The 14,362-nt window shown below is 38.1% G+C and overlaps 1 protein-coding gene across 2 annotated transcripts in view; it reads right to left on the bottom strand.

Annotated features, from left to right (window-relative positions):
• Positions 1-921: 921 nt before the first annotated feature.
• Positions 922-14,362, bottom strand: part of TMEM117 (transmembrane protein 117) — a 532,025-nt gene continuing 518,584 nt past the window's right edge. For both annotated transcript variants that reach the window (XM_022572405.2, XM_022572407.2), the window contains one exon: positions 922-3,892. In XM_022572405.2, the coding sequence (XP_022428113.1) occupies positions 3,243-3,892 (650 nt within the window). In that variant the 3' untranslated portion in view covers positions 922-3,242. The remainder of the gene's footprint in view (positions 3,893-14,362) is intronic.

The raw sequence follows: 14,362 nt of genomic DNA, 5'->3' as shown, positions 1-14,362 counted from the left end.
CTCCACTTCATTTAGTTTTTTTTCTGGGGTTTTATCTTGCTCCTTCATCTGGTACATAGCCCTTTGCCTTTTCATCTTGTCTATCTTTATATGAATGTGATTTTTGTTCCACAGGCTGCAGGATTGTAGTTCTTCTTGCTTCTGCTGTCTGCCCTCTGGTGGAAGAGGCTATATAAGAGTCTTGTCAGCATTACCTTTCTCATGTTTTGTTTTGGGTTGTGTTGGGACTCACAGGACAGCCAAAGAATGTAACAGAATTGCTCCAGAGCCCAGTGGTGAGACATGACAGTGCTACTCGCACCTTCAAATCTGAGTGTCTGTGTTGAACAACTTCTTTCCTTGTACTGTCAGCTCGTAGTGCTATTGGACACTACTTGTGAAATCCGATGGGTATAAAAGTGACAGGAGATTTTATGCCTGGCTAACTCTTAGGACAAATGAGGAAGAAATAATTCTTAGCATTTCTAATAGGATTCACTGATGATTTTAGATGTGCTAGAAGATAAGTGGACAGGATAAGGAGCCACCATGGGGAGATGGGATAACTGACTGTGGCTATATAATTTAAATGAGCATGTCGTGATAAGATTTATGTCTAGGCATATATTATCAGGCATAAAGTCATAGAGTTTATTTAATTTTCAATTTATACTACTAATGAAGTTCTCTATGATGCCAGATACTAAAATTGTGTCAAATAAGTACAAATTCTGAACTGCATGAAAGAAAATACTATAATTACTGAACAGTAGATATATAATTGTTTATAGTCTTTAAGCATCACTTCAATTAAGGCATCATATTTGTTATGCTTTCTATAGAATTTTGGTTAGTAATTTTTTAACCCTCCTTTTAAACTCACCATTTTTCTGAATTTTTAAAATGTTTCTGAATTTACTACACATTTTTTAAGTGTCCTCCATAGTCCAAAAGTTTTGGTATACATAAAGCTCTGCAGGGTCATAGTCCAGTGACATATGACTCAGGATCTGAGACTAAACATGGATGGGTGAGACTTTGACTTAGATTTTATTTCATTTTCTAATCTTTAGTTGGAATAGGTGCAAAAGGAATGTGCAATACACAAAAGAGGTAGCAAAAGAAGGAGGGAGACCCACACGTAGATAAAAAGGTCAAGGTTGGTCTATACAATTGAATATTGGAAGCCTTTGAAGGATCAAATCTTGTTTGACTATTAAAGTGTCATCCCTGGATATTATTCTATTTGATACTAAACTCATGGAAACTTTAAAGACAAATATTCATATCAGCTGATAGCCAGTTTCTCTAGTCAATCCTTTGAAATGTATAAGCATAGCGCTCTAGGATTGGTTGGTTGGTTTGTTTTCTATCTTACTTCTGCTGACTAGATTCCTTCATTGAAGCACTTTTTCCTTAAAAGCCACATAAAGATTCTCAAATAATATTTTCATAAGGACTACATACTGATAATAACACCCACTTTCTAAATCAACTTTCATGTTCATTCTACAAGACAATGACTTTCAGAATAAATAAAAATATAGTCCTAAGTGGCATTATTTACTTGTCCCAGAGTCAAAAGTTGAATTGTCCACTATGCAAATTTGGTCATGGCCAATGTTCCTACATGTCAGGGATAACATCGTAAGTTTCTTTGTACAGAACGGTCAGTGGGTTACTATAGTGAGCTTGATCTCTACAATTTTAGTGTCAGAGATCCTTATGATTCTAAGTACCCCATGTGTGGCTATTAAAGGTAAAATAAACAGCAGGGGTATGGTTCCAATTGCCTAGTAAACAATCATAGAAAGATGTTTATTAAAGCTGACTCTCAAGTGACAGAGTTCTATTATGTATGCTAAATTTAACATGCTGCAAGCTTAAAAGCAGATAGATCAAAACAATAGAGGTTTTAAAAAATCATAAAGACAAAATACAGCTATGTCAGTATGTGACAGGAAAATAATTTTGCCTTAAAAGTGATCTTCCCCAACCCCCTCAAGGAACATGTAACCACAATTTATGGAACAAAATTAAAGCAAGTTGGGAGCATTCCATTTCTTAGCCTGCTTGGCTCTGAGTTAAAAAAAAAAATTAATGAGCTGTTGTTAAACTAAGATACAATTGATCTCTTCTACTATAAACAAAAAACTACAATACATAATTACTGATGTATAATTCTGATTTATTAATGTGTGATGTTTAGTTCTTAAAAAAAGAAAACAAAAACAACAAAACACACACAAAACAAGCCAGTAAACAGACTCTTTCATGCACATCCTTTTTTCTACCTTACATAGTTCCACAGCATGATTTTTTAGAGGAGTTCCCTTGCTCAGGGTTGGCATATGTTTTTCAATTTTCACTGTCAACAACCATATTTACAGAAAGATGTACAAATATTGTGAATGGTAGGCTGTGCAACCCTCACATAATTAAAACTTCAGTTTCTTGGTTTTCTAGGGCTTTGTGTCAATGCCAATAAATTTGAGAGTTCACCTAACTGTGCATCTTAACCTTTGTTCCCAAAGGTGAAGGGCAGGATTTTTAATCAGGTAGCAATTTACCTTAATTGGGAAAACATAATTAGGTATTATTATCTAATTGCAATTACTGGTTGGAGAAAGTCACATTTCACAAGTAGTGACCCATGATGGATTATCACTCTCCTATTACTGAATTCTGCATCTGTATTTGTGTTTGGCAGACAGCCAATAAAAATTCAAAGGTAATCACAATGCTTCTCTGCAGTCCAGCTGTCAAAGTCACCAACTCCGCTGCTGAATAAGAAACCGAGACATACTTCCTGAGCCACATCTTGGCTATATCTGTTTCCTGCTCAGACATCAAGTGGAGATCAAAATAATTGTATAAAAAAAAACCCATGTGAAGCAGGTTAGAGAACTGTTCCATACTTCGTTTCTGGTACAGTTAAAAAGTTTAATGTCTCAAGGCACCACTATGGTTGAACATCAGATACATGGGTAACCAGCTAATCTACTAGGCTGTAAAGTCAGTAAGTGGCTTGTACAACTGTGAAAAAGCAATCTCTAGAGGACTGTTAGATATACTGTAGGCACAGGTATCATAATACAAATAGAAAACAATGAGTCCTAGAAAAAGCATGTTGAGCACCGTTGTGGCATCATTTGTATTTCTTTACCTAACGCTATGTAAACCTTAACATTTACAAAAGGAAAGACTAACTTTTGAAAGTTACACCCAGGGTTGCTCTTTGTGCTATCCCCCAATAATCGGTTCTAGTTCGTTGGTGTACTTTTAGAAGTCGTTGGATCTGGGTCGCCTCCCCCTGTGGCGCTGGTCGATTCATTTAAGTGCGAGCTCAAGTTCTCCGACGTTAGGTGGGAAGACTTGTAGACGATCTCATTGAAGTCAGACCTGATGCACACCAAGGGGGGGTCATTCAACGGGTCTTCCACTGAGGCCTGGGTGTTTTCTCGCGTGATTCCCATGTCCTTGCTTTGTTCTGATGGGGATTTTCTTTTCATGCGTGTGTAAGTATTGTCTTGATTCTCCATGCCTTGCTCATTTTTCAAAAACCGTCCAAAGAACCAAATGAAGAATCCAAACCACACAAAAGCTATCAGACTTGGCACAAAAGCCAGACACTTGACATCAAGGCTTGCCCCTATGAACCTGCTATGTAGGAACATGTCTCCCTCAACATAGGTTTTATTAGTCTGAGGGTTGGTGTGATTGGACCGCCATTCCCAGGATAGCTTGGTTCTGTTCAAATCCTTTAGACTCTCTGAGTCTTTCACTGTATATATCTTCTGCCCTGGGCCAATATACTGTCCATATTCATGAGGCTTATAAAATATCTGATTCTTCCACATATTAAGATCCAAAATCAAGACGAGAAAGATAATCCCATAGTTAAACCATTTACCTGCATTAAAAAAGAAATACTGCATATTAGTCAAAGACCTATAAAACTGCAATAGAGTTTTCTCCTACAAAATGGAGGTACTGGTATTATAGCACAAATTGTTAATATTTTAGACCTGCTAAAAATTTTTTGAGAGTGTTATGCTGCCATTAAGTGAATTGGCAATGGGGATTTCCTAAATGGATTCTAGGCATGTGAAAATGTAACTGTAGATCCCAGAGCCAGTAATTTATGGTAACTACACTTTCTAGATTAAGTCTCCTGGTTTTTAAGGCACCACAGTTATACTCAAATTTGGTTCCATGTAGGTTATTCTATAGAACAATTTAATTAAGGTTTAAAAACAAAGTTCTGAGGAAATTCTTAAGAAAAGTCCAACGTATGATTGACTATCTCTTACAGTTTTATAATTAAGCCAGGGAAAGAAAGAAATCATTTTGCAGTGCAAGCACAGCAGTATATCAATTGAATTCACATTGCTCTTTGTAGGTGACCTGTTGATTAAACCATTAGTTGATGTGATTCAGATCAATAATCCTTGAGCATTCATTTCAAGACTTTAAAAATAATTGCATCAAATTCTCATTGAACAGAATCCATTTATCAGACATATAAATATAACCATAGCTGTAGAAGACATGATTTGGAGAGACTGTAATTATTATGACTTCTTTGTAGTATTTAAAAATCTTACATAAATAAGGTATTATTTAGAGACATACTACCTAGTGAAACCTTTGCATCTTTAAATGGAAAGAATGTTGAAAAAATTTCAAGGGATACTAGATTTCATTATAATTTTTATTATAATTTATTCCAAGTTTTAGTGTGTCATAATAATATAGTAATACTCAGCTCATAGTTTTGCAAAAGTATGTGATATTTATAACAGGTTCTAAAAGTTTTAGTTATAATTATATGTGTTATGTCAAAATTATTTTATTCTGTATTTAAAAATAGTGATAGTGAACATTATTAAGTTACTGCTTCACATGAGAGATAGGATCTTGGGCAAACTTCTTAAACCAAGATTGGTAAAAATGTATTTTTAAATATGTACTCCAATAGAACACATAGCTCTATAAAAATATAACTTTGTAAAGAGTTTAAGAAAGTATTTTATCATCATCATTACACATTTTCAATCTCCTATTATATGCAAGGTTGAAGAACTTTAATCCGGGGCTGGCTCCCAAACCTACTAGCTATGTGACCTTGGGTTAGTTGTTTAAATTCTCTAAACTCCAATTTCTTTACAAGCAGAAAATAACAGTACTTATTAAGCTGTTAGCATTTCATGAGATTATTAGATACTAAGCACAATGCCTGGTACATAATAGGAACTCAGTAATTGTTACTATTATTATCATCAAAGCCTTGCCTAAGTCATGATAATGTCTTCATTTGCATGGGAAGGTGCAACTTCTTCTCTATGAAGAGAATTTATATAAATCATATGAAGGGAAATTATAACTCTGCCTGTCCTGAAATCATTCAACTATACAGGGTTTATAATATTTGTAATGGAAGCTCTTGCCTGAATGATTTATTTGGCACACCCAAACTGCAAAGTAAGATAGAACATTGGAAACTTTTCCAGATATGATAAAATGTTTATAACATCTGGTACTGTTAAGTTCAAACCACTCCTGCCCTCTTGAATCTTCAAAACGAAAACAGAATCAACCATAAAACAAATTAAGAAAGCTCAAGCCAGAGAAATTCAAATACAAAGGTGAGCGTCATTACCAAACATTTATTGTGCTCAGAATAGACTCTGTGGAGGGTACCTTAGTAGATGCTGAAGACATATGCTACTGCCTTCTAGGAAGGAACTCATCATCTTATGGGGGAAATAGGAAAGAGACATCAACAGATAAATAATAAGAGGCCACATTTAAGAGGTGCCAAAAGAGTGATACAAACCATTAATGCTGCAGATGTTGAGAAAACGGAGTAAAAACTGAGGGCTAAATTCTGCAGAAAAGATTTTGCAGGAAATAGCAATTCATGTGGTCCCAGAAAGAAAAGCAAGACAGGGAACGGTTTGGAAAATGTTATGTTTCTTTCTAGTATATGCTTTTTTTTTGCTGCAGATAGAATAACATACAGAAAAAGATCAGGTAATGTGGAAGAGAGGGCCTGAGGGGAGAGAGAAGGGAAAGAATGGAGACTATCATAGGAAAAAAAGGCCAACCAGAATGAGAGACAGGTGATATATAAAAGTTCAGGGATTATCATTCAGTATCTCAGAGGCACTAATTTGTAGCTTCTGTGATAGAAGCAGTTGGGAGAGGGGCTTTGGATGCTTCTCTGTTGAAGAAGATCCATACTTATTCCCTTGTTGTAACCTACATGGGTTATGAAGCCAGACTGGAAGGTGAGGGGAAGAGGTCCTTGGACTTGTGTGACTGACCATCACCTTCTTGACTCATAAAGGTCCCTTGGAAAAATGTGTACCCTCTCTTGGTCACTTTTATACACTCATGAACAGAGCAGTCCTTCATAAAGGACTGTTTCCAGGGTAATGACGTCAGAAACTGAACATTAGCAGCATCATGGAATCAGCGAGGAAAAAGAGGAATGCTCATGGAGCTTGGAGAAGGGTGCTTTCCTGGTGGGGAGAAGATGCTCAGGGAATGTTTAATAGTCAAAGGAAAAAATAAAAGCAGAGAATAAAAGTGGTAGTGAATGTACAGCGATCAAACTGAAGGAACCCTGAGGATAGAAGGGGATTTTTTCCATTTTTTCAAATTATTTTCTCTACCCAAGTTGAATGGTGCTGGGTCAGTGTGACCACTAAACTGTCACACTAAAGGATCACGTTATGTTGCTTCTCACATGACCTGCTGTCTGAATATTTAGATAGGATGAAGGAGACATGCATTAAGAATGTGTTGCCTGACAGGGATACCATCGCCCTGCTCTAACACATCTTTACTGATTTGTGAGAGAGAGTACCATAGTGACAAAAACTGCAGGCTGGACACCAGCAGATGGAGATCTAATACTCATCTTAAATAATACAACCTTGGGTAACTTGTTTAACCTCTCCAGATCTCAGCAATTTTATTTTCAAATTGAGGAAACAGAACTAGATGCCTCCTAGTTCTATGATTCTGTCCTCTTCCCCCAAATCCTTCTACTTATTAACTATTCAATTTTTTGTTCTATGAAATGGAGAATAATACCAACATAACCACTTCAAAGGATTATTGTGAGGATAAAATGAGAGGTTATATTTAAAAGTTCTCTGAAATGTATTGTTTGCCAAAAATGTAGGGTAGTGTTATTTCTGCCATTTCTTCCCTCTACTTCTTCAATCCAGTTAATACAAGATCTTAGTGATAGAAAAGAGAGAGAGAAGAGTGTGTAAGGATTTGTAACAAAGATATATCCTAAATGTTTCAGTTTGGATAAAGCAGAATAAATTACTAAGCACTGACATTACTGGGTAGATATCACTGGACTAATTATCCAAGAGGATCCAGTGTACAGTTATATGTAAATATGCTTTCTGAATCACCATATTTAACTTGTTAAAAATCCTTAGCAACTGTAATTTGTCTACAGCTTGCAGTAGTATTAGTCCAGAGACAAGGTCTTTTATACACACAAATTTGGAAGCAGATAGATTCTTCCCTCCTCTGCAGACAGATCGTGTTGGGAGGTGGGGAAGTGCAGAGAGGAGAGAATCAACTGAAGCAGGATCCCTATTGATTTATTTCCTTTTCTCCTCTGTGAAGGTAGCATTGTCCTTCCCCCCACTGCTGTAGCCACTCAGTCGAAACTTGGAACAGCTGAAAATATAGAAGAAATGGCTCTTCTTACTTTTTGTTTGTTTCCTGCCCACCTGACATAACTTCTGGTCCATTTATCCATTTGTACAAGGAAGGATGTTCATCTTTCTCTATCATCCATTCTTCCATTTCCCTATACAGTGTTTTATTACTTTGGTAATACTCTCTCCTCTTTAAAAAACCAGTTTTCTGAGATGCAGCAAACTAGAAAGCAAAATCAGGTGGGACAACTCAACCTTAGTGTTCTTGTCTATAAAGTGAAGGAGTTGAGCCATATAATCCTTGAGATTTCTTCCCTGTCCTAAAAGTCTCTTTGATGATTCTGTGAAATAAACATCCCCTAAACCTCAGTGTTTTATGATGGACCAGAAAATTCTCACCATTAGAGCAAAAAAGATGCAATACACAATTTTCAGATGCAGAAAGCTTTCCTTAAAAAAAAGATTGTATATTCTGAGAAACACAGTTTGCCATAAAAAGATAATTTTGAGTCCCTGAAATGACACACATGACAAGGTATAAGACACAAAAAACAAAAGACTAAAAAAAAAAAAAAAAGGGCTTCCCTGGTGGTGCAGTGGTTGAGAGTCCGCCTGCCAATGCAGGGGACACGGGTTCATGCCCTGGTCCGGGAAGATCCCACATGCCGTGGAGCGGCTGGGCCCGTGAGCCATGGCCGCTGAGCCTGCGCGTCCGGAGCCTGTGCTCCACAACGGGAGAGGCCACAACAGTGAGAGGCCCGCGTACCGCAAAAAAAAAAAGACTAGAAGTGCTTCTACTGTCATTTTTCCATGTGTGGTGTTGTGAACCGACAATCAACCATAACAAGAGGCTTGGTATTTTGGCATTTATCACATGAGAGATTTTGCATTTTCCCCTGCTGTTTCAACTATATGGCATAATGTAATCAGCAAGGAGGAAGGGCAATAACCCATACATTATTTCTATTAATCTCCTTCTCGAGATACCTCATTGTCTCCTTTAACGAGAAATCCCTGCATGGTGTTGGTGGGATTACCTCTTTCTTGTGTTTTGTGCTTTTAATGAATCTTACTGATTGTCAAAAATGATATTACAGTGGTAGTTTTATCATTTTACTTTGTGGGAGTTTATAGAATCCTTGGCTAGTTAATTTTAAAAGAATTCTTCATTAAATATCACCCTCACTCAGCATAGGAAATGACAACAGTTTGGGGGAAAGTGCTATTTTTTCAACTAAGGAAAAAAGCTATAAGTGATGATATTTCCACCATATAATGAACCTTTCATGATTCAAATATGCAATTATAATATTTTGTAAAATCTTTTACTCAGTAGGGTTGCCAGTCAGCATTGAGGTTGAGCTGTGCTGTGAGCACCCTCTATACCAAGTGGGTGTCACCGCTAAGCCAGACTCTTGCGTCCAGTGGTCACGCTCCACAGAGCCATTTAGTATCCATTATGGGATAGCAGGAAACCATGGCCTAGAAGAAGACAACGTTCGGATAATTAAATAAATAACAGTTTGCTGTAACAGGCTTCTTGGCCGTATTCAATGTCCTCTCATTCCAGACATGATCAGTGAAAACAGTGCTCACTGAGTTAGCATCTCTTTATGTCCCCCTAGGTATTTTAGGGATATCTAGAAACCACATTAAGTGCTTGGGCCATGAGGAGACCATTTAGCAAATTGAAGATAATGACTAAATAATTGATGAACTAATGAGAGTTAACTTGAGTTAATAAATTATCTCCTTAAGACTTAAAAGCAAATGAATATAGCTTCTCAAAGTACCTCTCTTGTCATTGTCATTTCCGTAAGTGGGAGACTACTCCTTTAGGACATAATCCAATATGATGAATAGAGGTAGAAACTTGTAATGATAAAATGTGAAAGAAAGGGCCATGCAGTTGTAGTGAATTAGATGACCCTCAGACTCTGACTTTCTTGAGATTGGGAACTGTGCCACTCATTTCCATATTCCCTAGATCTTAGCTTAGCTTTAGACACATGTTAACTCAAAAAATGTCCACTAATCATTAGGTAAATGTCTGAGATACTGTGTCCAGAAAAATTTCGAGGAGTGAAGTTCTAGTCTTTCAAGTCAAATACACGTGTCGCCATGACCTGGTGAATTCCAGGATACTGCTAAAATAAAATAAAATTAAGATAAAAATAAGATAAAATCTGGAAAATTGGGAAAAACAAAACATTCGTCTCAAAGATTATATTAATTATATATTTCAAGTCTTTCTTCTGGATGTAAAGACAAATTCCTGAAAATCACGTGAGTTTTATGACAAAAATCCTCATCTATGCATAAGTGAACCCAGAATATCTCAGCCTGGACAGGACAGACCAGCTTAGGGACAGCAAGGACTGACAGGCAGTGGGCAAAGCAACCATGGCCTTGAAGAAGATGAGTTTGGGACAAATAAAAGGGATTGCTGCTTTATGTAGAAGTAAACATAGTTTACTTACATAATAAACTCCTAGAGCTTCACAAATGTGTTGAAAATGGAAATTGCTTCAGGAAAGGTTTAGAAAAGTTCATAACTGAGAGAATAGCAAGAGATCCTTGTGTACTTTGGATAAATTCACGATCACTGGGGACTGTCATGGTGAAGGGGATGCATTGTATTTCCCTATAACAAGTCCCTTGCTAATTTTGCCAGACAAAATATTCTGCTGGATGGACCACTGGCCTGTCCTCGCCAGCACTTTCCATGATCTGTTTGACACAGGAGAGCTCTTTAATAAACAATCTTTGGGAGCTCATTTGCCAGAAATCAGGCACCTATGGAAATAAAATGAAGGGGTTTTCAGCATTATTTTCCACATTCTCACCATTGTAAAGCACCTGTGCCCTCACGCATCTCAGGAAACTGAAATAGAACACAGACCTACAGAGGCTTGTTTACTTCTACATTTTCCATTTTTGCCGAAAGGCTTCCCATGGGTATCATCGTGCCAGCAGTGTGAATGCTCTCCTCACAGATGCACAGGCCTTCCTTCTGGCCTTTCCCCCAACCCTCTCCTAATTTACTCAGATGATGGCCACCAATGGGACACTTCCTTTGTCTGGCTGGGATGACAGATGGCAGAGCTTCCACCGGGATTGGCATTAATAGGACTCATAGGAGCTTCCAAGACTAAATTGAGAGGCCATTCCTCTCTTGAGACTTAGTGCATCACATTTTGAATCCATCTTTGCACTCACCTTATAGGTAAAAGGGAAGAGGGCAAAAGAGATAATTACACAGTTGCATTTAGCACTTACTTTTAGGAGAAGAACAATGGACTTGGACTAAAAGCACCAATGTGACTGAATCACTAACCATTTATCCCCTTTATTACTGAAGTCAAAATTCCCAGAAAAAAATATTTTAACACACCCTTGGATAGAGATGATTTATTTTTTATAAGCTGTAGCCCAGCTTATAAACTGAAAGCTCATACATACTGCAGCAAACCATCTGTCAAGGGGGATCCAGATGAGCTAAACAGATGCAACAATTCAAGTTATTTCTGACATGCATAAATAAAACTAGCTAGGAACTAGGATTAAAAAATACTCGAATCATAAAGGCTTTTAGAATGTCAATGGGAACTCATCAGTGTCAGATAACCGTCTACATACAGCAGCATTTCATTGGGAGAGAGATTTTTTAATTTTCATTCTTAGATTTCTCTTTCTTGAGGACTCAGCACAGTAAATAACAGGAAAGAACTCAGAATAGTGGAAAAGTAATTTGAGAGCCCTCTCTCAGGCTACCTAATGTTTGTGAATTAAATAGGAAAGCCAGATTCTGGAGGGATGAAAGGAAAAGCTTTAGGTAAAAATACTGAGAACGTATTGAGTGCTTACTTCATGGCAGGCAGTGTTTTAAGTGCCTTGTACATATTAATTAATTTCATTCTCACTGCAATCCTATGGGATAAGTACCATTACTGTCCCCATTTAACAGATGAGAAAACTGAACCTCTAAGAGGTTAAAGAGCTTCACAAGGGCCCTGCCACCAGTTAGTAGCAGGGCTGGAACCTATGCACCAAGTCTTTACATTCCATTGCCTCAGCATGCACTGAACATCTTTTCTAGATCACAGAGAAATAATAGTTGAGGCCATCAAGCCATCCTTGACCCTGGGAGAACCCCAGCCAGCCTTGTCGAGGCTCTTCTGGTGCAGAACAAACACAGACAGAGAAAGCAATAGACAGAGCTATCTGGAGGTCTGCAGGATCCCCTCCTAGCCCTGGCTCCAGCTTCTTCTGGGCCTTTTCCCTGGTCATGCTCTGCTTTGGGACCTCCTCTGTTGGCCCCAGCTCTGAACTTTCTAGCTCCTGTCAGGCCCCTACCATATGCCTTTCTCACTGGCTACCCCACTTCTATTGAATTTGCATTCTGCCCCTTGGCTTTTGTTTTAAGAAGTGCATAGAAAATAAATAAAAGCTGAGATGAGAGGAATTCTAACTATAGAAAATGTTTCTCAGTAGCAGTGTTTCTCAAAGTGTGGTTCTCTGGCTGCCTGCGTAGGCAGCATTGGTGGTGCTTCAGAGGATGGCAGATTCTAGGCTCCACCTCCTACCTCAGGCATCTGACTCTGGGTGTGTGGCTGATTGATCTGTTATACAAGCTCTCCAGGTGATTCTCATACACATAAAGTTTGAGAAACATAGATGGATATAGAGGGTTTCACACTTAATACTCCCAGGGGTGATTTGCTAAACAAGGAAAGCATTAGGGTCTCTTTACAAAAAGAAGCAGAACTTGAAGGAACATATCAAGCTAGCGTTTGTAGCTCACTTGGAAATTTGTGGGCTACTAACGATTGAGCATGTTAAAATACAACATGTAGCACTGTGTTTGGGGGGTTTTGCCTGGGTTTGCCCAGAAACAACTATCTTACAACATCAGATAAAGTCAAAGGCCTTTCAGGGGAGATGGGTGATACTCCAGAGTGGCTTCAGCAACCTCTTCACCAATTCACAGAACAAAGAGAGCAACAGAACAAAACAAGAGGGGAAAGTTCTTTTTTCAGCCTCCAAACCTGTCACCATTTTCCTAGAAATTTTTATCTTGGATCTGGGGAAGCACATGACCATCTTACCACAAACTGGATTTAAATAGTTTATGGTGGAGCCCTTCACCCCAAAGCCCACATGTATCCTATCTTATTTTGAATTTAAGCCCCAGAATCCTCGAAAGCCTTCCTAGTAGGTCCAGATACCCAATCATTTGCATGGCTCTTCTCAGGGAGACAGTCTGACCGCACCGGTGTCTTCTCAATCAGAAAGGAGCAGTTCTCAATGGTCAGCATCACCCAGGGCAGCTTTACAAAAGTCCCATTCCTTGGCCTTTGCCCAGACCTACTGGGTTGGGACCACTAGGAATGGGGCCCAACAATCTGTATATTTATAAAATTCCTGGATGATATGATAATCAGCATAATTTGGCAAATACTACCACAAAGCCTTAATTATAATATATTTCCATCTTCTGGAAAACTTTATTAATGTGAAGTCTCTATTGCAAAAACTTAGCTAGCCTTTCCTCCTTTTACATTTTTAGAAAATAATACTTGGTGGGATGAATGTTTTAGTTCAAAGGCACAGGAGGCTTTACCTTGAAAGTAATGATGCTGAATCATCAGAGATTCCTGTGTGCCTGGCTCCCTTCCCAGACACTGAATACAAGTTTTAGTTGTAATTTTGTATTCATATTCTTAAGTAAAGCATTCCAAATTGCGTAAGCTTTGGGAACCACAAAACCTACCCCTGCCCCTGTCTATAAATGGCAGCATATATGACAAAGCCATGCAAAAGCACCCGAAATTAAATATTTTAACAGCTTTATTTTTCTTTCTGGTCGGTGGATTTTCTGAGTCTTCCTCCATTACCCCCTTTTTTAAACCTGATATTCTGCACTCAAACAATATATTTTTGATAAGGCTTCTGATATTCAGTCAGAGACAATATTAGTGCCATGATGGTCTGAGACAAGAGCTGATAGCAAGAACAGATGGTCCCGTCAAAAGCCCACCCAAAGGGATATGATGATACCATGTGTGTCATAGCTGTTTTAGAAGTCGGAGAGGGTAGCATGCTGCAGAGATTAAGTGGGGACTCTGAAACCACACTATGTGACCTGAACTCAAATTGATTGATTTACCCAGTGAATTTAATAGAAGAGCCTCATTCATTTTGAATAGAAAAGAAACCTGCTGCATCTTCCCTATTTATGAGCTCATTCTCCAATTTAGGAAGGTTGCCTCATGCTCAAAGCAAAAAACAGCCTTCAAGTTGAGCAAAGGTTTTTTGCAGTACTCAGATGTTCACGTTTTCTGTGCTCAGGCTATTTTTATTCGGCAGCACAGACGGTCGTGTAAGCACAAATTTCTTCAGCAGTTTTTATTATAGCAGGTGTGGGATCCTAGGCCATTGTCCTTAAAACAGACACACATTCATTACCTGCATTTGAACAGCTTGAGAACCAATGCCATTCTCTCTTTGTGAACATTCAGCTGACTGCTTCTTGTTATAAAGAGAAAAAGTGGTATAAAACGAAGCTCTGGGAAGCCTTGTTTAGATGAGAATGACTGAGTTGTCATGGAAGAAGATTATAATAAATCATATTCGAGCTACTTCAAGAGCAGGACACATCTGAAAATGGAATAATCTGAGGATCCACA

This window comes from Delphinapterus leucas, chromosome 11, assembly GCF_059928025.1.
Source record: "Delphinapterus leucas isolate spDelLeu-1000000601 "Yukka" chromosome 11, BTC_Dleu_Yukka2, whole genome shotgun sequence".
Classification (NCBI taxonomy): Eukaryota; Metazoa; Chordata; class Mammalia; order Artiodactyla; family Monodontidae; genus Delphinapterus; species Delphinapterus leucas.
The sequence above is the reverse complement of the archived record's forward strand: the minus strand, read 5'-3'. Positions and strand labels throughout refer to the sequence as shown.